The sequence below is a fragment of the Scleropages formosus genome, chromosome 3 (genome assembly GCF_900964775.1).
Source record: "Scleropages formosus chromosome 3, fSclFor1.1, whole genome shotgun sequence".
In the NCBI taxonomy this organism is placed as follows: domain Eukaryota; kingdom Metazoa; phylum Chordata; class Actinopteri; order Osteoglossiformes; family Osteoglossidae; genus Scleropages; species Scleropages formosus.
The window spans coordinates 16,820,788-16,845,136 of NC_041808.1; the positions used below are offsets into that span (position 1 = coordinate 16,820,788).

The 24,349-nt window shown below is 41.1% G+C and overlaps 1 protein-coding gene across 1 annotated transcript in view; it reads left to right on the plus strand.

Moving 5' to 3' along the window:
* The window catches only part of LOC108934994 (inactive tyrosine-protein kinase transmembrane receptor ROR1-like), a 65,212-nt gene that overhangs the window by 16,810 nt on the left and 24,053 nt on the right, over window positions 1-24,349 (plus strand). Inside the window, exon 2 of the mRNA XM_029250561.1 lies at window positions 17,942-18,007. Coding sequence (XP_029106394.1) covers window positions 17,942-18,007 — 66 coding nt within the window. The remainder of the gene's footprint in view (window positions 1-17,941; window positions 18,008-24,349) is intronic.

The window sequence follows — 24,349 nt, forward strand, 5'->3', positions numbered from 1 at the left end:
GTAGGAGTATTAAATGAAACGTTTGTAAAGTCAAACTCTCATAATCTGAATGGGCATATGTTGGGGGATGACTACTGGTTTATAATCTGTTTCCCTGAGCAAATCTCAGCAATATGTAAGGTAATTTTGTTAACTTTAAAAGGGTCATTTAAATTTTTTTTTCCTTCCTTCTCTATCTTCACTGGATTGTGCTGTAGCATGCTTTTCCTTGATTTCCCCTTTGAGACAGACTGTGGTGCTCAGTGTTGATGAGAGTGTGTGTGAAGAAGAGCTGCCTTTTTTTGAGCCCCTGCTTCTCTTAATGCCTCTGTGCAGGTTGCATGGCTTCCAGGATCCTGGGAATTTTCAAGCTGTATGTTACACATGTGCAGAGGCATCACTAATGTACACAATTTGCTTTATGTGCAGTATAGAGCCAGAGCATTTCTATAAATGATCATTATCTGATTTTTCTTAATTTGCTCTTTAGATACTGTACCTCCTAAACATGACTTATGTTCTGTGCATTGACAGAAATCAACCATGACCTGGGTCTGTAATGAAGATACCACATCTGGACAATGTGGACCATGAAAATTTATTAACGTCCACATCTGAGAGGATTTCCTTTTTTTCCTCCTCTAGTTCTGTCCTGGGTTGCTGTGCAGGGAACCATTAACTCATAAATCCCACAAAAATGATTAATGCCACTAGTCTAAGATTATCCTGTCAGAAATGTCCCTAAGGACTTCAGACATGTGTGGTTAAACATAGAGCCCTGTTAGAATCAAGAATGAGTCTTCCACCATACAAAGAAAGTAAATGTCAATTCCCCTATCTGTGAAAGAACTCAAACCTTTTGGGTGTTGATTCAAGATGGAAAAATCATATTGAGCATTACCTTAAGGTCATTTTAAGAAATCATTAATTTCTGTGAAAAATCTTCTTCAGTAGGGATTTTTACTGCTCTGCGTAACGGTACTAATATGTTTAACACACTCTTGAGACACCTGTTGGCAAGACATCAGTTGACATTTTAGATTTACATTTTGGAATTTCATGCTTTTATAGGACATGGTGTCATGTCAGTGCCAGAGTAGTGAAATCGAGCATAAAAAATGGGAATTCGTTTAGCAATGTGAATTTACACATTCTTGATGTGTCTGTGTCACTCTGTTTATTATGAGATCTCTTGTTGTACTGTCTGCACTGACTATGCAGCTGATTCCCTTGCTTTTTGTGAAGATACCCCTACATCCTTTGCTGAGTAACAACACCAACTCTCTCAAGGTTGCAGTGGTGACCCCTGACTTTTCAGAACCTTAATATGTGGTAGTTTCAAACTTCAGAGAGAGTTAGGAGGGCTTACATGTGCCCCTGGCTTTACAGCAGCTGCCCAAGGGCTCTGATCTGATCAGATGTGCAGGTACTGTAATTTCCAGACCATGGGGGAGACGGCAGATCAGCTCTTCAGAGAGACAGAGGGAGAGCAGTAACGCACTTCAAAGACAGCAGGAGCATTCCTTTGTTGTCAACGAAGAGGTCCTGTCATGGACTGGGGCCCACCTTCATCTGGGTAGCAGCAGCCTTCTGAGGAAATCAGGGACAAGTAGTACACTTTCATAGGTGTATGCATCTTTGTGTTCCTTATGTTTGGGCCAACACTAAGCAGACGGAGGCCAACTGACTTTGAATGATACTGAAGACTTGTAACTAAACAGTCATAAACATTAAATTTGTTTGATGGTTTTCTCCAAATTGACTTCAGCTACTATACCTATTTCTACAGCTGGGTCATTTTTACTAGAGCAATCTAGTGTAAATACCTTGCTCGAGGGTGTCACTACAGAAGGTAGGATTCAAGTCTGGGTCCTTTGAGCCTAAAGGCAGCAGCTCTAACTACTACGTTACCTGCTGCACCCAGATCCATTAACCACAAAGCAAACACTAAATGGTGAAGCGTAAATATCCATACTTGGTGAAGGGTTAACTGACATTAAAAATAATGCAGTTTTTACTTTGCAAAGCACAAAATTTTTGTCTCTTTCTGTCGCTCAAATTGTGTGTGTGTGTGTGTGTGTGTGTGTGTGTGTGTGTGTGTGTGTGGCAGTTTATATGCTAGCTTTGTAATAATATAGGCAGATGGCTTCTGCTCAGATTGCTACCATCAATAAAGAGGAGAGATGCTGTCATCTTTGCATCTGCTCCCGGATGACCTAGTCCTGCATCCTGTGCAACACTCCTCAGGAGAGGATTATTCACAATAAATGGCACATGGTTGTCCAAACTGCTGCCAGGAAGGCATCTCTCTTCTTGTCTGAAATGCATTCATTTATCAATTTGAGCCAAATAAAACCACATTAAAAAGTCTTACATATCCATAAGCACAATGCAGCAAAGGCTGTACAGAATCCACAGGAATTTTAAATTGCTTCACTTGTCTGAACTGCAGCCAAATAATTCCTAACCTGGTGTTAAGAAAAGAGTAGTGGTTTATGCATTTCCATAGTGCTTTAAGAGGCAAAAATTTTTAAGGGTATGTATCTACCCAAAGTGAGTACAAAAGTGCTCATGTTACTTTATGTATTCTATACTTGGGCATTATTATTTTTTTTTTTTCCTCCTCAGGGGTACTACAGCAGGGGCATTCAATGGTGCTTGAACTGGCAGTCGGGGCAGAAGTTCATGTCCTTAGCCTGTGGTATCTTCCAATCCTTTTTCATCTTGAATTACCATGTGTGATGAATTTCTTGTGATTTCTATTGCATATCAGGCTGTGTACAGAGATTGCTTGTTAGGTCATTTCATCTCTCTGGTTAGATTTGACCGTAGTTGTTTCAGTGGCTTGGACACTGTTGTGGACTCAAGTTAAATAGTGTCTTGCATATAAGGTACGTATGTATCCTTGTGTCAGAGGGCCTTGCTGTAGCACACAGGTGTTGCTTTATGTTGTACTTATAGGAATCAATTGCATATGTGGAGTGGAATATTGGGTTACGCCGGTCCCTCACAGTTAATGAACTGCTTGGTATGAATGGGGTTTAAGTGCAGTCCTGTTAAGTCCTGCTCAGGGTGTGCAGAGTTTGTATGTTTTTTCCCTCATGTTTGCATCCCCCCTTCGGGGCATGCACAGGAGGAGGAACTGGTAAACCACTTACTTTCAACCCTTTCCTTGAAAACCACAGGAGTGGTTGCAATGAGTCTGAGTCAAGTTGGTGAGACATCCTTCCCTCCATTATTCCTTTGCATATGTAGGCAAAAAAAGAATCCTTTTATGAACCACTTACATCATCAGAGCTTAGATAAGGATCCAAAGTGCTGCAGCGCTTAACAGGAAGCTCAGAAGCTGAGATCTTCATAAAGGAGCTATATGAAGTAGTACCAAGATTCGTAGATATTACTACTTACAATAGCAGTTAAAAAGGGTTGAACTCTTAGAAGTAAAACTCAGTAGAGTGTAATGCATAAAAATAGCAAACAACAAACTTGCATATTCGTGTAAATGGTAAACTTTTTATAGAAGTGGGAGTATCTTTTTTTTAAACAAACACTCACTTTTAAGGAACAGCAAAGGCGTATGGCTTGATTGAAGCCGGGGTAGTTATTTTGTAAGTATTTGTACCAATAGAAGGGTTGAGAAAGAATACCAAGGAAACTTATTAACAGTGAAACTAAAACTTGTGCTTGATGCTACACAGATGAGCTGTCCAGTTTCTCTTTCAGCCTCAGTGACCTCATAGGTTCATCCCCCAAACCCAGAGCATATTTGCTGCTCATATTTTGTCCAAGTCTTTGCTGAGCTCAGCTTGAAAACATAAGTGACTGCCTTCCACAAAGATCATCGTTCCAGCTCACATAATTGACTCTTGGCTTTACTGATGAACAGCAATCTGTAAACAATTTATCCAAAAGCATCAAAGATGTTGTCTTGTGCTTCCAAATTTTACGTGGTGCACAAACACTATTTCTAAAGAATACTGCTGGACATTTCTAGGAAGGAGTGCCTTTCTCAGTGGCAAAGGCACTCCTTCCTATAAATGTCCAGAAATATTTTTAAGAAATAAGAATTCAATCACTTTTTCACTTGGTATTTCCAGGTTAAAACTGACAAAGCAGTCATTTGTTTGAACTCAAGACATAGCAATCCAAGTTCACAGATTCTACAGATAACATTCCTTTTGAGCTATGGAAGTAATATACGGGTGCTAGCGGTCCCAGACATTGAAGAGTCAAAGACTCAGTGAGTCAAGATGGGTGTCTGCCTGGGTTTTATTAATTGAGGAATGTTCTCCCTGCTGCTGTCTGAGGACCTATTATGTGCCTTCAGGAAGACTCTTTGCCACCATTTTAAAGTTTCTCAGGAAAACTCCAGATTTTGTATGCTATTGAGGCACCTGTCTCAAATAATTTTTTGTGCCATTTTGAAAACTTGTTTTTGTAATGATCAAGGACACCTGCATATTTTATTTTGACACGTTTTGCAATTGACACGTTGAACAATGTCAAACATTTAACATTAACTATGGACAATAAAGTGTCCAAGTTCAAAAAGAATTTATTATTTTAAGCTGTGGCTTTAAAATGTATAGATTATCGAATTTTATCTAAATCACTCTTTATTCATAATAATTTCAAAACTGTTGTTTTCTTTACAGCAAACAGATGTCATATGGTTTAAAATTTGCATGTTTTTACTTGTAGACCTCTTTCTTGAAAACCATTTTCTGTCTCTCAGTTTTTCCATCTTTAAAACTGGAATAGTTTCATATGGAGTCATTGGCTAAGTCTAACACATCATTTGACAAATACTCAGTTTATACCATGGATTGATGGCAGTGTTTCAGAGTGAATGTGGCTTCTCATTCCTACACACAGCAAACTTTTGTACTTGTGCCCAGTAGCACATCTTTAGATATTTGAAAATAAGTGAAAATAGACATGATTTTTGTGGTTGTCCTCTAATGTAAAAGAAATTAAGCATAATTTGTTGGGTTGCAGTAAAGAACCATTACTGGGCCTCCAACTTCTGTAGTTACAGTGAGTTACATCAGAGATTCTTTGTGCCCAAACAAAATACAATCTCTCATTGTTGCTGAGGCTATTGCAGTGGAGTGTCATGGTTCAGTGGATACCTTAAAACTTGATGACTCATTAAGTTCAAAAGTAATTAGATGTAACTGGGCTGAATTCAGATGAGAAGTGCTGCGGTTTTCTATCCTATTTCTAAAGGAAATAATTGTATTATTTTTAAGCATTTTCATCCTGAGAGCAACGGTAAATTCATACCTCTTTAACATAATGTGTTTATTAGGTCTTTGAGCTGTTTATATCTCGCAACAAAAATGTCCTTAGCAAATTTCCTTACTTACTTTTTAATAGACATGTCTATATTTGCTTAAACTGTTTTTTAGAATTTAATAGTATTATTCATTCATTTCAATTCAGTAACTATATTGAAGTGAAAAATTAGAACTTATTTGGCAGTGTTTGTCAAACTGTTTTGGAGAAGGGGAAGCTCATAAGGGTAACAGTTCAGATGAATTTTGCTGAAGGAACCTGACATTTGGTCTAAAGGAAACCCCACAAGGGGTACTCCAGAGCAAAGCACTTGACCTCAATTACTCCAGTGAACAGCAAGTTATATTAATGGGTAAAGTGGAAAATTGTGCACTGGATCAGTGTAATAGCTAAGAATTAGTCTCTACTAAACAAATAAATGACAAAGATGACATGTTTTTTGTTTGCCTTTCTTTGTGAAATAAAGAGTACTCTGAAGTACCTTTCTCTGTCTGCTTGTTTTGTGCTAGGTTTTCACAATATTTTCTGGCTGAGTAAGTAAGCAGAAATGGAAAATTATGAAAATGCAAAATATTTGCAAGTATTCATCTCTCTGGATAACGAAATGGATGATGTAATCCAGTTACAGTTTTTCCTTGACTTGCAAACATTTGAGTTACAATTTTTAAAAAATACAATCATCTTCCAATATGTTTAAGTTGCATTTTCTTCATGAGTCTACTTCCTAAAATTACAGTCTATTGCAGAGTGAAAATAAGTTGCATTACCAAATTATGTCATTATGCCAAATAATTGCATAAATAAAGGTGACAATTGAAATCTGAATCTGGCCCATTTTAAGGGTAACCTACTGTAGTACTGCTAGACAGAGCCAGGTGAATAACTGGAACTTTGTTGAGTCTCTTTTTAGACATAGGCCTATGATAGGGTCTCACCTAGGAAAGGCAAAACAACTCCAGTATATATATTAGTCTATGTAGGGCAAGAGCTAGAAAAGTCTAACTATACTCTAACTTGGAGCACATTAACAATGAATTCTTGTAAAAAGATGTCAGATCAAGTCCCTGATGAAAGTCTGCTACTGTAGCTTTAATAAAAGCATGCCTCTGCTGAAATATTAAACTTTGTAAAGTATAGAAATGTAATTTCTTTTTACCAATAAATAACTTTCAGTGTTCTCTGTGCCTCATGATTGGCCATCAGTCCCTAACAGTTGACTAAGTCAAAGAACAACACTTTCCCCCAAGCACGCACACACGCACGCACACATTGACTGAAGCTGCTTGTCCCAAGTGGGGTCACGGCGAGCTGGAGCCTAGCCCGGCAACACAGGGCGCAGGGCTGGAGGGGGAGGGGACACCCAGGGCAGGACGCCAGTCCGCCGTAAGGCACCCCAAGCAGGACTTGAACCTCAGACCCACCAGAGAGCAGGCACAGGCCAAACCTGCTGTACCACCGCGCCCCCCCTTCCCCTAAGCAAAGAAAGCTAAATAGGGGTGCTCTCTATTTCATTAATACCATCAAGTAGGTGATTTATGAAAGACCAAATCCTACGCTTCCTCATCACAAAAAAAATAGCTTCTGTCTATGTGCCTCTCCTCTCTAGATTTCCCTATCTGTCCTGTTTCAGCAGGCCTTACCAAGACTCCGGAGCGTCTCTAGTTTCCTTTTGACAGCAGACAGTGACATGAACCTGCCTGAACCTATCAGTGGCTTCATTTTTTCCTGGGTTGCTTCCAGTGCCCGCACGAGGAGGAAGGCAACTCCTTGCCCCTCCATCTTGGCAGTGATTCTGAGAATCAGTAGCTGTGCCTCTGCTGCGCTGGGGTGCAGCTGGAGATGAGTAGGGATATCTGGTCCCAGGAGTCCCAGACCCAGTGCTGTTGGAGGGTGTGTTGTCATAGTGAAACCATGCAAGGAATGATCATGGGGGGTTGTGACATGTGCAAAAGCAATCTGGGTGAGTCCACAATGGTCACTTTCTCATCCCACATCACACCGTTTTAAAAAGACGGTTACCACATGAAGATACTGGATATGGTCCTGGTGTAAGTAGATGCACATAGTTTTCAGCTGCATATTCTTATTATTTATAGCTTTATTAGAAATGAGCTATTTAGCCCATCTTCAGTATTATCTTTGACACCTTTGAGTATGCATGTGTAGTATGTGGACAGAGCAAACCAGTGAAAAAGTTACCTTGTCCCTCAAACATAAGATGTAAGGCAGAAAGAATAAGAACCATAAAAGGAGTGTGGCATAAGTGTAGGTTGTAAATGCAGTGGGATTGTTAAAAATTAAAACCCTGTCAAGCATCTTCCTCTGTTTCCTTAAATAGCTGAACAGCAGCTTGCAGAACTCAGTGAGGTTATGTTTACCACCTATGAAAGCTCTTTCGGTTTTTTTAAACTCACGCCACATCTTAATCACACAATATTTTGAGACAGAATTTGATTGGTTTTTCTGGTGGTTCTTAGTCACACAGTCCTTGACATAATGCAGTGGTTAATGATGGAGGCTCATAACCAGCTGCTCGTTCATAGCCCAGGAGGAACCCCACTGTGGTATGCTTCAATAGCTTCAATAAAAATTATCCAGCTGTGTTGTTAAACAAATTTACAAGTCGCTGTGGACAAAAGCGTTAGTTAAAATAACATTTTATGTTTCCATGTTATTTGATTTAAATTTAGCAATTAATAACATGATGCTGCCAAACTAGAAGACTTACGGATTTGCTTCCCACTCCACCTGTCCTGTTGGTCAGCGTCACAACCATCGGTGTCTTCTACCTTTCCCTGTTCTTTACTACAAGAGGACAAAGCTATTGCGTGCAATTATTTTTTTGGTAGTTCATGAGGAAGAAGCACAGGAGCAGTGTTTCCTGTTGCCATGGCTTTCGCCTGAAGCAAGATGGCGGACACGAGATGCAGAGCGCTGTTCTTTATTTCCAGGGGAAATCCGAAGCCGTAGTCATGATACAAGCCGGGTCGATCGATGCGCAAACGGGGTTTGATGGACAATCTGAAGTCGTAGTCGTTAAACGGGCAGAGATCAGAACCGAGGACAAGGCAGGGGGATCGAAGGAGCGACGAAGGGGAAAGGGAGCGTGGACGGGAGAGCAAGGGAAGGTAAGTTGACTGACACAATCCAAAGAGCGAGGGTTTGCTGAACTAGGTTCCGCGCCTGGTGTCGTCCTTCTGCGCCTTTTATGCCTCTCTTCGGGTTGAGTGTCAGGTGTTCCTTGTTGACACGATGGCGCAGGCGTGGCCCCTGTACTATCGCATCATACCTGGTACGGGCAGAAGAAGTGTCCAAGTGAGGTGTAAAGAGCCACTGGTGGAAGCATTATGGGACGTGAAATGGTAGCTGGTGCATTCTGCTTTTTTGTCTGCCTGGCTGTGTTACACTCTGTGCTTTATCCAACTGTCAGCCAGAATTCATGTCAGACCTGTTACAGTAAGAAGAAAGCAAGCCACAAAGTAATTGTGTACAGATTTAACCTTCTAGCTGTTATCTTCTTTGCAATTCTTTATTATCCAAGTACCTGCTTTCACCACACATGACCACAAATCAGAGGGCTCGGTGAAGTTATTGAGATGTCTTGACATCTGCTGGTTGCAAATGCTGAGAGCTGCAGATGCTTGGCATTAGTGGGAAACAGATGTTCCTTCTTGTGACAGAGCAAAGACAGGACTGTTCGACATTCAGTAGGCTGAAGCAGGTGACAGATATGACCACATTCCATCACTTACAGGATATGTCCCAGAGTTCAGCGTGACATCATTGTTTGTCTAGTGGACTGTTGGCTAGCTCTTCAGCAGAACTGTAGAGAATTGTGTTGTGTGTCACCAGCCTCCTTTCTCTTGTTTTCACTACCATCTTTTTAATCTGAACCCTTTTCAAACTATGCATTGTATAATGATACATTTCTAACAAAACAGGTTTTGGAGATAGAGCTAGAACTAATACATAATAGTACTGCTTGCAAGGGAGTGCAGGGTCTTAAATATTATGCAAAATATGGATTCAGACCCACTCAGAAACAGAATGGCTGCTATACAGTACTGTGCAGAAGTTTTAGGCACTTGGTTAGGGGAAAAAAGCTGTAAAGTGAGAATGCTTCCAAAAATATTGCTCTTAATCAGTAAACTTCCTACAAAGCTTAGTGACCATCCATCGTCAACAACCGCTTGTCACGAGTGGGGTCGTGGCAGGCTTGGCCGGGTCCCGCTCTCCGGCGGGTCTGGGGTTCGAGTCCTGCTTGGGGTGCCTTGCGATGGACTGGCATCCCGCCCTGGGTGTGTCCCCTCCCCCTCTATCCTTGTGCCCTGTGTTGCTGGGTTAGGCTCTGGTTTGCCGCGACCCTGCTTGGGACAAGCGGTTTCAGATAATGTGTGTTTGTGTACTTTCTTTCTTTAATGACATACAAAACCCTAATGACACTAATGCAGAAGACATTAAATAACTGTCTAAAACAATTATTTTTGTGAAACATCTAAATGCCTAAGATTTTTGCACAGTACTGTACATGTGCATGGAATGTAAGTAGACTAGTAAGGCATGGTTGGGTAGCATATTGGAGTAAGGTTGATGGAGCACAGGGAATCTGGCTGTGCTGGACTAGTCCCTCCCCACCACCCCCACCCTCAAAGCAATGTAGTACTCCCACTACTTGACCGTTTGATCTTAACAAATTCCAGGCATCAAGCCTGCAAGCCAGATTGTATCTCGGCTCCTTTTACATAAGCCAGGTTTGTGCCCGGTCATTTACCTGTTATCACTCCTCAGTGGTAATAGAAGAGGCTGAAAGGCCCACTTTCTCCATCTGGCCAATGTCAGCAGCCAACCATTTGGGAGAAAGGAAAAGTGTTTTCTGTAATAAATGTTTTCCATGAGAAATTCAGTGGGGTGCTGTGGTATTGTGGTCCATGGAAATACAGTATGAGAAGGCCTTTCATTCTGGAAAGCAGGACTGTGGAGTCAATACACAAAACCTTCAAGTCCAACTCCAGTAACCCAATAATTGCTTCCGACTCCACAGCGCTGCCCAAAAGTTGCACATTATTTTCGGGGTCGACTTATCCGGTGAATATAGGCCTAAACCTATATTACACCTCTGATTTTTGGGGGTCGATTTATACCCCTGATTAATTTATAAACCAGCATATACGGTACATTTAGTCAGAGTAGGTACATTTTACAACCTAATAATTGCTTCCGACTCCACGACTCCAATTCCACAGCACTGCTGGAAAGGGCTGTTTTTGTTCTTTTTTTTTTTTGGCTGAAGAAAATTTTGCAATTCACCTGGGATTTTTACAGAAAAATTAACTTGTAATTAAATTGTAATGGAGTTTCACTTTAACCTACATATTTTGTTACAGAACACAATTATAGTATAAAGTATACTGCAAGTATATTTTCACTCAAACTGAAAGGCATCACAGATTTAACCTGCAGAATATGGGATTACTGTGTCATTTTGAAATTTTGCCAAAATACATATTTGAAAAAATATATATGAGACATGTTTTCTTAGTGGGATTTAGATTCAATCAGTTTTAAATTGTCAATGTTTAAATTGTCCTGCTTTATCTTCAGACTATGGTGTGTAGAAGGAGTCTGAGTGTAGCCAGGTGTCACTGGCTCTTAATTACAGATCATGCTTCTCCATTTATGTCACATTGTACCTGTATATGTGATGACAACATCTCTTTTCTCTGAACGCCTCCATTGCCTGCTGATCTCTTTCTCCATTGCCGTCTGTAAGTTCCCTTTGAAGCTCTCATTGATTCACATTCAGCTTCTCTTTGGCGCTTGTGTCTTCTGGTCATCCTTTGGTGGTTCCGTTGTTGTGCCGACCACGTCCCAGACCCCATGCCCGTTTCAGCTGGCTGCCATTGGATAGATGTGAGCTGGATACTTCAGAGCTGCTTGCCATCAAAATGTGGCCCCTCTCTTTGTTTTTTAACAGTCATGTGTTACAGCTAGCATTGTAGAATGGTGTTGCTCCCCACAAAGGGAGCTTGATGTCTTGAAAAGAGCGCTGAGGGTCAGTCATAGTTTATTTTAGTCTGTTTTTAGCCCAGTTTTGTTTTGCTTCCCAAGCTTTTGCTTTTGCTGTTATCTCCAGCGATAATATTGATTTTCCAAATGGTTCAAATGAGTGTGCATCTATCAGTGACCCAAAATGATCCCCTTGTGGCACAAAGATGGATGATTTGAACCTCACATTGTTTTCACTGCAGTGAGCCACATTGCAATGTGAGGGATTTATGGCTTGGTCAGGATCAAGACAGATCTCCCCTTGAATCCTCTCTTTCTGCTTCACATTTTTAATGCTTTTTATTCCACACTTTTCTGGCATATTAATGGCAAAATCATCTATCAGACGAGTTGCCGAGTACTGATTTCTTCCCATTGGACAAAAGGGCTCTCAGTATTGATATTCACTCTTTAAACCATGGCACAAACAAGGCAGCCTGGGAAAATTCTCAATGAGTTAGGTTCATTGTGTAATTACTGTCTGACTGCGACAGTGTATAAGCTTTGTGTCATCTTAAGGAAAGAATGCTAGGCAATCAAAGAAGTAATAGCACTTAATTAGTGTATGCAGTTTCGGTGAAGGAAATACCAATGAAAAATGGACAGACTGGATGTTCTTTCAACTCTTCTGAACAGGATAGCACATAGCAATGCACACAAGGAGTTGGACTTCTACCCAAGACAGGTGGGGCCCTTCTGTCAAATCATTGAGCTTATGTAAAAATATTCAGCTTTATAAACGGCTGTTCTGTAAAATGATGTTAGTCTGTTGCCATCGACCCTGTTAAAGTCATTATCGGTTTCTGCAGACCGTTTACCTCTGCTGCCACCTGCAAAAGTCATCAAAAAGCTCTTTCCAGAGGCCCCACCTTGACCCTGCCTCAGTCCTGTTCTGACCCCACCAGCACCAATAGATGTCGTAAGAAAGGCCTGGGTGCCGAAGAGCTTCTAGGATCCAAGAGGGATGAGTGCTCCAGGGCCCTGAGGAACGTGGTTCACGAGGGAGTGTTTCATCTCATGCTGCTGTTCAGTTAAAGCATGCAAACTTTCACCATGATCACCTATTATCATCATATTAGATTGTTAAAACATAATGATTTGATGGCAAATTTCCCCAAATTGTGATTTAAAAAACATTCCTTACATCTTTGACATATTTTTATAAATGAATATTAAAGTTAGACTTCAAATAAAAGAGACAAGTCAAATTTTACTGCTGTGCTAAATTTATTCATCCTACAAGCTTCAGCCAGGGACACATTTGGAAATGCAAGAGAAGCAATTACTCTTTTTTCAGTGCCGTTCTGAGAGTGTGCCATTTTGTATGTGCAGAACCAAGAATATGTGGAACCTTAGACAGGGCAGAAGTTTTATAACATTTAGGCTGGACTTTCATGAAATAATGTACAATTGCCCTGGAACAAAACAGAAACCACTGTATGCTAAAACGTATGCTATAAACTGGCTTTTTTTTTTAAAAAAAAAAAAGCAATTACTGCCTCATTGCAGAACTGACAGTTTCATCCAAAACATGTTGCAATTTAGTCTGATAATACAGTAAGATACCTTAGTGGATAGATTCAAATTAGATACCTTGCCAAGAGGTACAACAGTAGTGCAACTCCTAGCACTCAGACCAGAACTTTTGGTTTAGAAGTCTTTGTTCTTTTTACTGTACCACTTATTGCCTCAATTAGTATTAGAGTAGGGGGGTGTGGGGGCACGGTGGTGCAGCGGGTTGGACTGGGTCCTGCTCTCCGGTGGGTCTGGGGTTCAAGTCCCGCTTGGGGTGCCTTGCGGTGGACTGGCGTCCCGTCCTGGGTGTGTCCCCTCCCCCTCCGGCCCTACACCCTATGTTGCCGGGTTAGGCTCCGGCTCCCCGCAACCCCGTATGGGACAAGCGGTTTCAGATGATGTATGTGTGTGTGAGTATTAAAGTACGGCAAGACATTGTAAGGGTGCAATTTTGTTCACTAAACCAAATACAGTTTTAAAAAGTGTTCTAACATGCTGGCTTAGTAATTACTAATTTGTTCTAGTGATAGTGTTTGGATCCAAAGCAAATAGTACATGTACAGCCCCAGGCTGCCTTAAAAGTGAGAGGAAAAAGCAGGAGTGCACCTGTTGCCCCATGTACAGGGCCACCATTTCATGTCATGTCACATCACACCTGTAAATGAACCACCTCTTTTAGTGTGACCTGTCTCGATGTGGGCGGGAATGGAACCAGCTCATCAGACTCAGGTTCCTGACCCCTCTGCACAGAGGACCATGTCCTCAGGCAGGGATCAGAGATGCTGTGGCATCTAATTACCAGGTCTTGACAAGCAGATGAGGAGCAAAGCATGATGGGAGTGACTGCTGCCAAACGCCAGCAAAACACGAGGAATCCAGTCTGTGTCAGCAGCCTGGGACTCTTTATTGGAGGCCCAGATGGGATAATGAGTGATACAATAGAGACCTTTGTGACTGCCGGTGCTGATCCTCACTACACAAAGTTTCTCCCTTTCTCCCAGTTTGTTTTACCCCCATTTCCTTCCCTTTTATTACTGCTGGGGTTGCATCTTGTGAAACATATAATAGCAGTGAGGAACTGCTAAAGGACATATGTGCAGTGCCAGCTTTTTTGGCTTTTGGCACCTGGGTGACCCAATGTTACGCCTCTTTCTATTTTTGTTGAAGGACCAAAAGATATGTGTTGTGCCTGTTGCAGCATATGAACCCTTCTGTTTTATTACACACACACATTGTCTGAAACCACTTGTCTCAAGTGGGTTCACAGCCAACCAGAGCCTAACCTGGCAACACAGGGCACAAGGCTGGAGGGGGAGGGGACACACCCAGGATGGGACAGCAGTCCATTGCAAGGCACCCCAGGTGGGACTTGAACCCATACGCACCAGAGAGCAGGCACAGGCCAAACCCACTGCACCACCGCACCCCCCTCTGCTTTACTAAATATTCTCAAATGTAATGTGAGTTTGCAATTTTGATTTCCCCAAAGAGTTTCTCCACCTGAGTAACAATAGCTCTGACTGATTTGATTGAAATTTGGGTTCCAGGATTTTGACATTAGCACCTCTATAAAGTACTTATGGCTACTGGGGAAGTGCTTGAGTTCTCCACTTTATGTTTTCTCTGACCTGAGGTGTGATCATGGTTGCAGATCAGCTGCAGCTGCAAGAAAAGTAGCCGTGTTTTAAGCGTTCTTGTAAACGTGTAAACAAGGGGCTCTTCTGAAATACAGATGTTGTAGATGAAGCGCCTTGAGCAGGGTGCCCCTATGTCACGAGGTTGACGTGTCAAATCAAGAGCATATAAAGGAAGTTTTATGGCTTTTTTCCTTCAAGAGGGATTGGAATGGAATGGAAAACCAGTTTTATTATGTCCACTTGCCCCCATTTGCCTTCCTACATTAAGAAACTAGAATTTGAGCACAGTGCTCTGTTTTGAGTTGAAGTTACTGAGCAGCTTATCCAGTTGTGGTTCTGCACATCTTTCCCTTAATCTGAAGAGACAGATACTCAAAGTGGCCTCTCCATTGGAATATAGCCCATTAATTTCCAGAAGGTTTGTGCATGACACTTATAACTAAGCTTACATTTTAATGGATTGCTAAGCTGTCCTACAACAGGTTACAGTGGTCTCCAAGGTAACAAGTTATTGTGTCCATTATTTGTGGTGCAATAAGGTAAACGAGATATGTTGTATCCCTTGGTGCTCCCCTGCCTTCATATGAGATTCCACATATGCTCAAAGCGTGATTGGTTCTCACAGTACAGCCTGTCCAGCCAAGGAGTGCGTGGTGGGTTTTGTCCTCGTTGTTCTACTCCCTAAACTTTGTTCATAGTCATTCCAGCCAAGCCATTTTAGCAGTTAATTGCATCAGGGTCCATGACGATGGAGGCTCAGTTTGCCGGGATAAACTGCAAGATGCAAATCGACATGTCAGCCGAAAGCAGAGGACCAAGTTTCTGACAAACGCATTTTTACCCTTTGTAGACACATCAAATGTTTTCATGGTGTAGATAATGTCCCTTGACAAATGTCATATATTCCACTTATGTGTTTATTATGATTAACCTAAGGATTATAACAACACTTCAGGTTTAGTGAGTGTTGCTCAGGGATGTTTCAAGGTGTCTGTTAGTTTAAGATTAACTTGCTAAATATACCGTACCATATTATAGCTATAAAGTATGCTGAATACTGTGCATCTTTCCTGTTTAAGACGGCAGGCAAGTAGTTTGTGAAAGAGGAATGATAAGTCAACCTCAACTGTAAATTTGACTACAGACTTCAGTTATCATTTATTCTTCAAATAACTGACAAATGTCAACTTTTGACATCCTTTTATGAATTTAAAATGGAGCGATCTTCTCGTAACAACTCTAATGAAAAAACACAGCTGCTACACACAAATGTCCTGTTTCTTATAAGTGCCAAAGATGTATTACAGGTACATCTGGTGAATAGCACATGGGAAATTATTCAGATTTCTTCAGACAACTTTTATAATGGTTTGCCAAATTTAAAGCAGAGTCCTCGCCAACCTATATAAACCAGTGAGCTCGTTCTTTTGTTCTATCCTGGATGTTCCGTGGAGCGAGGATGCATCTGTCATATTTTAGTGCACTATTAGTAAATTGCACTAATAAAATGCAGCCTTGTTTGGTAAAGGAAGATGAAAGATCTTAAGATTACACATGGTTTTGCAGATCTCCTTGATTGCATGAGGATGGGTCAGCCAGCAGATGAAGGCAAAAAAGAGCTTTTGTCTCTTCCGATGTTCTGTAAATTTGCTTCCGCAAGGTCCTGATCTCCTCCTTTATTACGGTCCTTTGCTGGTTCTGCTCATCGCCTTGATTTTTTGATGTGATTATTGAGTCAGCAGTTTGAAAAATCTGCAGCACATAAAGCCACTTCCCCCTCAAGTGATTCATAAGAAGGCACTGTCATGCTTCATATATATGCAATATTCACTATTAATATTTTTAAATTACTGCCAAATCTTATTAGATCCAACTATTAAACCCATAACATTATGCTGTTTAACCAGTAAAAACAGCCTCTGACAATTCTTGATCATACAACCAGATATGTGATTCTGCCTTCCTAATGTGCACATACACTTTGTATTAAAGAAATCAATTGAAAAAAAATTTTTTATACAAGCATTTCTGAATTAAGTCGGCTTCAAAAGTTGCAATATGTGTGTAGCTATTGTGTGATATCTCGACAACTTGCACTTCTATGGACTTTAGTGCTGCACACTGTAAACATTTTTCTTTTTTCCTCACTTTGTGTTGTTGGCAGCATCTCGGAGACAAAGCCATGGTGCCATAACTTTCTTATGAATGTTTTCAGGACCATTCTGTACACCAAACAGCTATATTTGGAGGATGAACTGTGGTTGCTCAAGTACTCTGGGTAAGGAGGGGGTTGGCTTGGAACACATCCCTTTCATCCCCCTCTATAAAATACGCCATTGACTTACACACTCAAGCAAGCATGCAGTGTTAGGCTTCACAGGCTGTTACCTTTGCGTTTACATAGTAACAAAATGTCTGTGTCTCTCTAATGTCTGGACTGCTTCTCCCACGCTTGGCTTGCTGCCCTTGTGTGTCCTTCACTGTCAAATAGAATTTCCTCCATTTGGAGTGTGACACTTGTCATGGGTATGGGTGACCGTGTGCCATCTCCCCTTTTGAGTAGGTGTAGCTCCTTCTAATGTGATTCCAGAACACCAGATTCCTCCAAAGCTCAGCACTTATGGCTTCATTGTTCCCAACCACATCAGCGTGGACCTAGCTTCACAGTGTGTCATCAAAATATCCCAGACCACTACAGACAGACCACTTTGTTTTCTGTTAAAATATAAAGTTGGTCTGGCTAATTTATATTGTTATGAGGGTGACTGGATGTGGGTGTATTGAAGCAGATCTCGCACAAGCATGAAGTTCTCATGTTAGACAAGCAGAGGGAAAGAAGGGTATCCATCTCCTCAGCAATGACATGGTTAATAGAATCACTAGGGACACAGAGCATTGAATCCAGTGGCAGGTAGGCAGATTTCCCAGGTGTTAAATAGTGCCAGGGGGATAACTGGGTGAAGGCAGTTGGGACTTCCATGAGCCCTGGCGGTCTGCCTGGGATCCTCAGTCTCAGCTTCTCCATACTGTGGGGGAAGCAGCTTGATGTATTACTAGGCTCATTTCACATTTGGACAGGTTTTTGGCTTTGGTGCAAAGCAATAAAATACAGACCATAGAAACAAGGGAACCAAGCGAGTCAGAGTTTAAACATTATTCCGTGCTTTCTGTTGGGTCATGACAAACCAACAGGCCCAGTTCTTAGAATAGACATGCCTACAGGTCAAAGCTAAGGAATATTAGTCAACTTGTAGGAAAGCCATGAAGTTTTGATTCCAGAAGAGCACTGGCTCTGGAATCCTGATGGCTGTCTTCAGCAATTTTTTGTGTGCATCTTCCAGTGTATAAAAAAACTGCCTTGATGTTTCCAATGAATCCAATGGAAAGCTTCTGGCTGGAGTTTCTAGTTTATTTGTATGACCAAAGACTTATAAAGCTCAACTACCCGTACTTGTCTTATCTTGCAGGATCAGACCAGGATCCTAATGTTGCAGCCACACCCTTTAGGAATGTCTCTAGAGGTGCAGAGAAAGGTGAGTGATTTTATCAAGTCTTGTTTGTTTTGCTCTGGTGTGCACTGATTTGTGATCTCACACACACAGTCTACAACCACTTGTCCCAAGTAGGGTCGCAGCGGGCCAGAGCCTACCCGACAACACAGGGCGCAGGGCCGAAGGGGGAGGGGACACACCCAGAACAGGACGCCAGTCTGCCGTAAGGCACCCCAAGCAGGGCTCAAACCCCAGACCCGCCACCACAAACCTGCTGTGCCACCACACCCCCTGTGCTTTGGGATCAGAAAGGGTTTTTTGTTTTGGTTACTATTTCCATCTTCCTCTTATTACTGGGAGGATGTTCCACTTTTCTCATTTAATTTCAGCTCTGGAAAAAAGCTTTGGCTTACGGTGCCAAAAAAGTGGACCTGTAATCTTAAAATGTCTAGTTAGGTGTGTCTGCTGGATGGCCTTAATCTAGAGGTGTGCTGAGTGGTGACCCATTGAATAGGATTAATGTAGAGGTTGTAGAGGTGTGTTCAATGGTGACTCATTCGATAGGACTAATGTAGAGCTGTGCTTAGTGGTGTTCCCTTGACTAAGATGTGGACAGAGATGCAGTAAACTTATAAAACTCCCTATTCTATTTAAATACATGGATTAGTAATTTAAGGCTTTAAGACTTCTGAAGAGTTCTGAAATGAATTTGGCTTTGGCAAAAACTAAATAAGCAAATAGCAAAGTTAACCCTTTGCATATGAGTGAAGTTACATTTGATGAAAAGACGGTCCTTGTAGTCTGAGGGGTCCACTGGTTTTTGTTACTCATGGCACTCGGCTGTTTAACTGAAGTTATTATTTGCACAGTATGCAACCTTACCTGATGATTTGGGGATAAATCAATCACTTATTTGCTGTTTTTTTCTGAAATCTGCAGGACTCTGGCTCGTGACTGGAATTGCCTGCCTTTACCCTGTCATTTATCCGTTAACCATGCTCCCTGAAATTTGTTGTGATTTGTATAATGTATTTTTCAGAGATTTCATCTGCAGTTTTAAGGGTTACCTCTAAGGCCCAGTGTTTGGGATACAAACACATTGCTGAAACAATAACTTGGCTATTTTAGCATTTTGTTCCGTTAATGTTTGAAAGAATCAAATTTGAGATCTCATCACTACATTCAATCTCTTTGACAACAAGGAAGCAGGTTAGTGAGATCTTATTTCTCTGATTTAAATCAATTTTAGGTAGTTAAAGCCTCAAATGTTAAGTCTCTACTTTCTTAGAGTGTATTGGGATTTCAGAACAGTGGGAGTTGTGTTCATTTCACATCTCCTGCTTTCATTAAAATTGTATAATTCGTACCTGATCCTTTCAGTAAAATTGTTCAAAAATAAAACTGTTTTATTTATTTAAGTAAGTGCTACAGGTGCATTGTAAAATTGTGTTGAAGAGTTAAATTAGCCCTTTGCTTCCAATTTTTAACTGGAGTCTATTATGTGTTTAATGGCCTGTATTGTCCTTCAAAGTTTATTTATCTGCTTGTGTTTTTTGTTTATTTCAAATTTGGTAAATCAGCGATACTGTTGTATTTTTCAGATATTAATTGCTTAATTGTGTCTGATAATGGAGTGGACATTTCACAACACATTCAGAAAAATACAAGCCCATATTTGTTATTTTTAGATTGTAATTGGAGAACTGGATTGGGAAACGTACTTACTTTAGGTTAACCTTGAGAAGGAAGCCACAGACTATTGAACTTGCTTGTTTAGTTTGAAATTCTTTATTACTGCCCTGTCTCTGAGTCCATGTTGTAAGTTTCCTTTCATATTCTCTCAGTTTCTACTACAGTCATTTGAATGTGTAAATGTTTGTCTCATTTTCATTTAAATTTAATCCCATTTATTTTTATACAGCACCCTTCTCAGACAGTGACATAGCTCTGAACAAAGGATCAAAAACACAGTAGTAACACAGATAAAAGGTATAAATTAATTTACAGGAACTATACTAGCTAGTAAAGCTAGAAAGTAAGCCAAAGAGAAGGGAAGGGAAGGGAAAACAAAAAACTCCCAACCAAATGGAAAGGGAGAAAAATAAAACACCTGATTATTCTATATAGATAGATAGATACTCTTAAAAATATATATATATATTGTATATATTTACACATTTAAATGGCTTTAAAAAAAGGTGATACTGTATGCTTATCCTTTACATTTACATTTATTCATTTATTCATTTAGGAGACGCTTTTGTCCAAAGCGACGTACATCTCAGCAAAAGTACAAAACATAAAAAGTACCAAACATAAAGTTATATTGTTGGGAATAGACACAAAACTCTGACTTGCTCACTATCAGTAAATGTTTACGCATTTTTGCAGTGGTCCAGGGTCTGTCCCAGAATCATAAAGTGCTAGGCTAGGCAGGGTACACCCCAGATACGATGTCAGTTCATCACTGCGTAGCCACACATCTACATATGTTCATTCATCCGTACATGTACACATTATTGGTAATTTGGAGTCACTAATCCTCCTGAAACGTATATCGTTGGACTGTGGGAAGAAACATACAAACTCCAAACAGAGAGAACAGAGACTGAACCTACTTTCAATCACAATGCCTAGGTACTGTGTGGCATGTGTGCTATCTGCCTTGTCATTGTCCCACCCTGTTCAGTATTCCTAAAAGCTAATACAGCTTTTACCATCACAAGCCTCAGTTTACATTTACATTTATTCATTTAGCAGATGCTTTTGTCCAAAGCGACGTACATCTCAGCAAAAGTACAATTTATGCATTACATTAAGAGAAAGAGACACGGCTGCAGACATGTGATTCTCACGTAAACCTAGTTTGTTACCTACCACTTGCTGCACCGAGGTTCATCGTTCAAGTAGGTGCATAAAACACAGGACAGACAAATCCTGATACCCTCTTACCAATTTTTTTTTTTAATATTATAAGATACACAAGCATGCAAATACAATGCCAGAGTAGTGGCTGATTAAAGGCTTTATCTGGTGATGCTTATGAAGTTACGGTGCATGAACATTTACACCATACATGAGCTGGAGAGATCTTGGGAGAAATGGGTCTGGAAAAGGTGAGTTTTCAGACCCTTCTTGAATGTAGACAGAGCTTCCACAGTTCTGAGTGAGAGGGGAAGGTCATGCCATCACAACGGAGCCAGAACCGAGAACCTCCGTGCTTTACCTTTCGTGCGCGGGACTACCAAGTGAGCAGAAATAGACGAGTGAAGGGGTCTGGCTGGGGTGTAGCGGTTGATCAAGTCCTGTAAATAGCTGGGAGCAGTTCTATTGATGCATTTGTAGGCAATAACCAGGGTCTTGAATTTGATTCGTGCAGCTATAGGAAGCCAGTGCAGAGAAATGAGAAGAGGAGATATGTGGGAACGCTTTGGCAAATCAAACACAACTCGTGCAGCAGCATTTTATAAAAGCTGCAGAGGTTTAATAGCAGTAGCAGGAAGGCCACACAGGAGAGAGTTGCAGTAGTCCAGACGGGAAGTCACCATGGCCTGGACAAGTAGTTGGGCAGAGTCAATTGTGAGGCAGGGACGGATCCTACGAATATTGTGCAGGATGTATCTGCAAGACTGGGTTGTGTATTTGATGTGCTGAGAGAAAGACAGACTCGTGTTAATCGTTACTCCCAGACTCTTAGCCAAGGAGGCAGGCAAAATGAGTGAGTTGTCCAGTTTGATCGAATCTTAGTTTTGGAGAGGTTGAGTCAGAAGTGGTGATCAGACATCCATGAAGAGATGTCCAACAGGCAGGCAGCAATGCGTGCAGAGATGTCTGACGCACCAGGTGGAAAGGAGAGGAAGAGCTGGGTATCATCAGCATAGCAGTGGTATTTGAATCCATGGGAGGCTATGACTGAACCGAGGGAGGAGGTGTAGTTCAAGAAAAGAAGAGGACCCAATACCGAGCCCTGCGGGACACCGGTTGAGAGAGACAGAGGAGAACAATGAGAGCTCCGCCAGACCACTTGATAGATAGGTAGGACTCAAACCATCTTAGTGCCGCACTTTTGATCTCAAGCTGGTTAAGACAGGAGAGTAGAATCCGGTAGTTGACTGTGTCGAATGCTGCAGACAAATCGAGGAGGGTGAGGACCAAGGAGAGGGAGGCAGCTCTAGCGGCTTGGAGATCATCAGACTCCGCCAGAAGGGCAGTCTCAGTGGAGTGACCAACTTTGAAACCAGACTGATAACCATCGACGAGATGGTTCCGGGTGAGGAAATCAGACAGTTGATCACAAGCCGCCCGTTCTAGGGTTTTAGACAGGAAGGAGAGGAGAGAGACCGGTCTGTAATTTTCAACCAGATTGGGATCCAGGGAGGGTCTTTTAACAGAGGTGAAATTAGAGCAGTTTTAAAGGCAGCTGGAAACAGCCAGAGGAGAGCGAGGAGTTGATGATCTTAGAGATGAAGGTGGAGAGTTGTGGGGAAATGTTGTGTAGGAGTGATGATGGGATCGGATCAAGCGAGCAGGTGGTGGCTCTGCGCAATATCAGGAGGTCAGAGATTTCAGCTTCGGATGGCGGCTTGAATTTGGAGAGGATAGCTTCGCAGGGAGGTCCAATGCAAACCGGGAGGTAGAGTTTAGTGAGAAGAAATTTGATTTATTTAAATGTTTTCTGCTCACACTTTTAATGACCTTTTCATAGTTTTTTGTTTGACCTCGATGAAGAGATACCACTACTCCCGATGAATGTTACATTGGCTAGAACCACATGTGTTTAATTATTTGCCTGCAGATATCACAAATGTATGGATTAGTGCTCCCCACCCAGTAAGGCTTTCCTTTCTAGTCAACTTGATATTTTCATTCCATGCCTCACGAATGCATGATCCTCACAGACCTGCAATGCAAACCTTTGGAGGTATGGCACTTATTGGAGATGAAAATGGATTCAGAAAAAGCATAAGGTTTTGCCATAAAGATGCTGAGAGAAATATTGTACTATTTCACATTTTTAGAAGGTGAAAGGATCTTTGTTTTATCAGGTGGTATGACAAACAGTGCAGTTATTAACAGCTATATCCAGGATATTGGTTCAAGGCAGGAAATGTAAGAAAGATCAACCATATTAGCACAAGAAAAAAAAAATTTGCATGAAAGTCTCCTTTTTTTCAGAAGGATCGCTATCCTCAGAGATGTAAAGGGTGCTGACACAAGGCAGTAGGAACCTTGACTGGGGAGAACCCCAGCTGGGTTACATGACTTCCCAGGAAATACAGCATTGAGGCTTGGACAGTAGGTTTGAAATATGGGCTACAGTAAACCCAAGGAAACACTCGCAAACCCATGCTTTCAGCGGAGCCACATCTTGAAAGGAAAAAACAAGACATTTTTGCTCTCTGTGTTAAAGAACCATGTAGTAGAGCTGTTGTTTCTGCAGTCCTTTAGAAATACCTTCCAGATCATGCGCCATATCCACTTTCCCAGGTTGCCGCAAGACGTGTTTGCTTCCCTTGCTGTTATGAAAATGTGGAGATAGTATATTTGGTTTGGCCAGAACTCAAAACCAGGAATGTGTTTGGCGGGCCATAACAAGCATTGTAAAGGGGCTGAACTTTTCAGGTTTTTGTACAACATAAGCTTTTCATACTGAGGTGGTAAAAAGGTGGTGATTTGTGACAGTGATGGAAATGATAAAATATAATTATTTTTATCCAAAAATAAAGATTTATGACGCATACAGGCATCCGTGTTTGTCCAGAAAACCCATTCCTGTCAATGCAACGAAAAGGAAAATGTATTAAGCTATGATTCTATGTGTGTCCAAATTAGAGGCCATGTTTTCTAAGGAAGAAAGCTAAATCAAATTGTGGGAGATTTGGAATTTTATTTATGCTCATCAAATGAGCTGTGGTTTTAACAGACCCCCACGCTTTGCTGCTATAAGGAAAACTTTCTAAAATCTTTGAAATTTTTTGTGGGCCTTCTGATTGTCAATGTGTATTTATTGCGATAATTTTGTTTTAAATATTATTGTACTTAAGATTTTTTTTTTTTTTCTTTTCAAAGCCAAAACTCATTCCAACAAAGGTTTTGTAAAGCCAGAACCAAGAGACAATGTCCTTCCAAAAGACGGTAATTTTTGTTTAATTTAAAAATAAAAGGAAAATTCTTGTCTCCGATTTCTTCAAGAAACAAAATGTATTGTAGATAGAGTTCTGCTGAATGAATAAATATGTGGTTTGTTCTTGGGAAAATTTGCTTGTGGAGAAAAAAATGAATATCTAAGTTGTGAGCCTGTAATTTTCCTCTTTGATTTACAGTAATGTCTTTCAGCACCCGATAGGCTGAAATCCCATATCCACAGAGCCCGTCGTTGGCTAG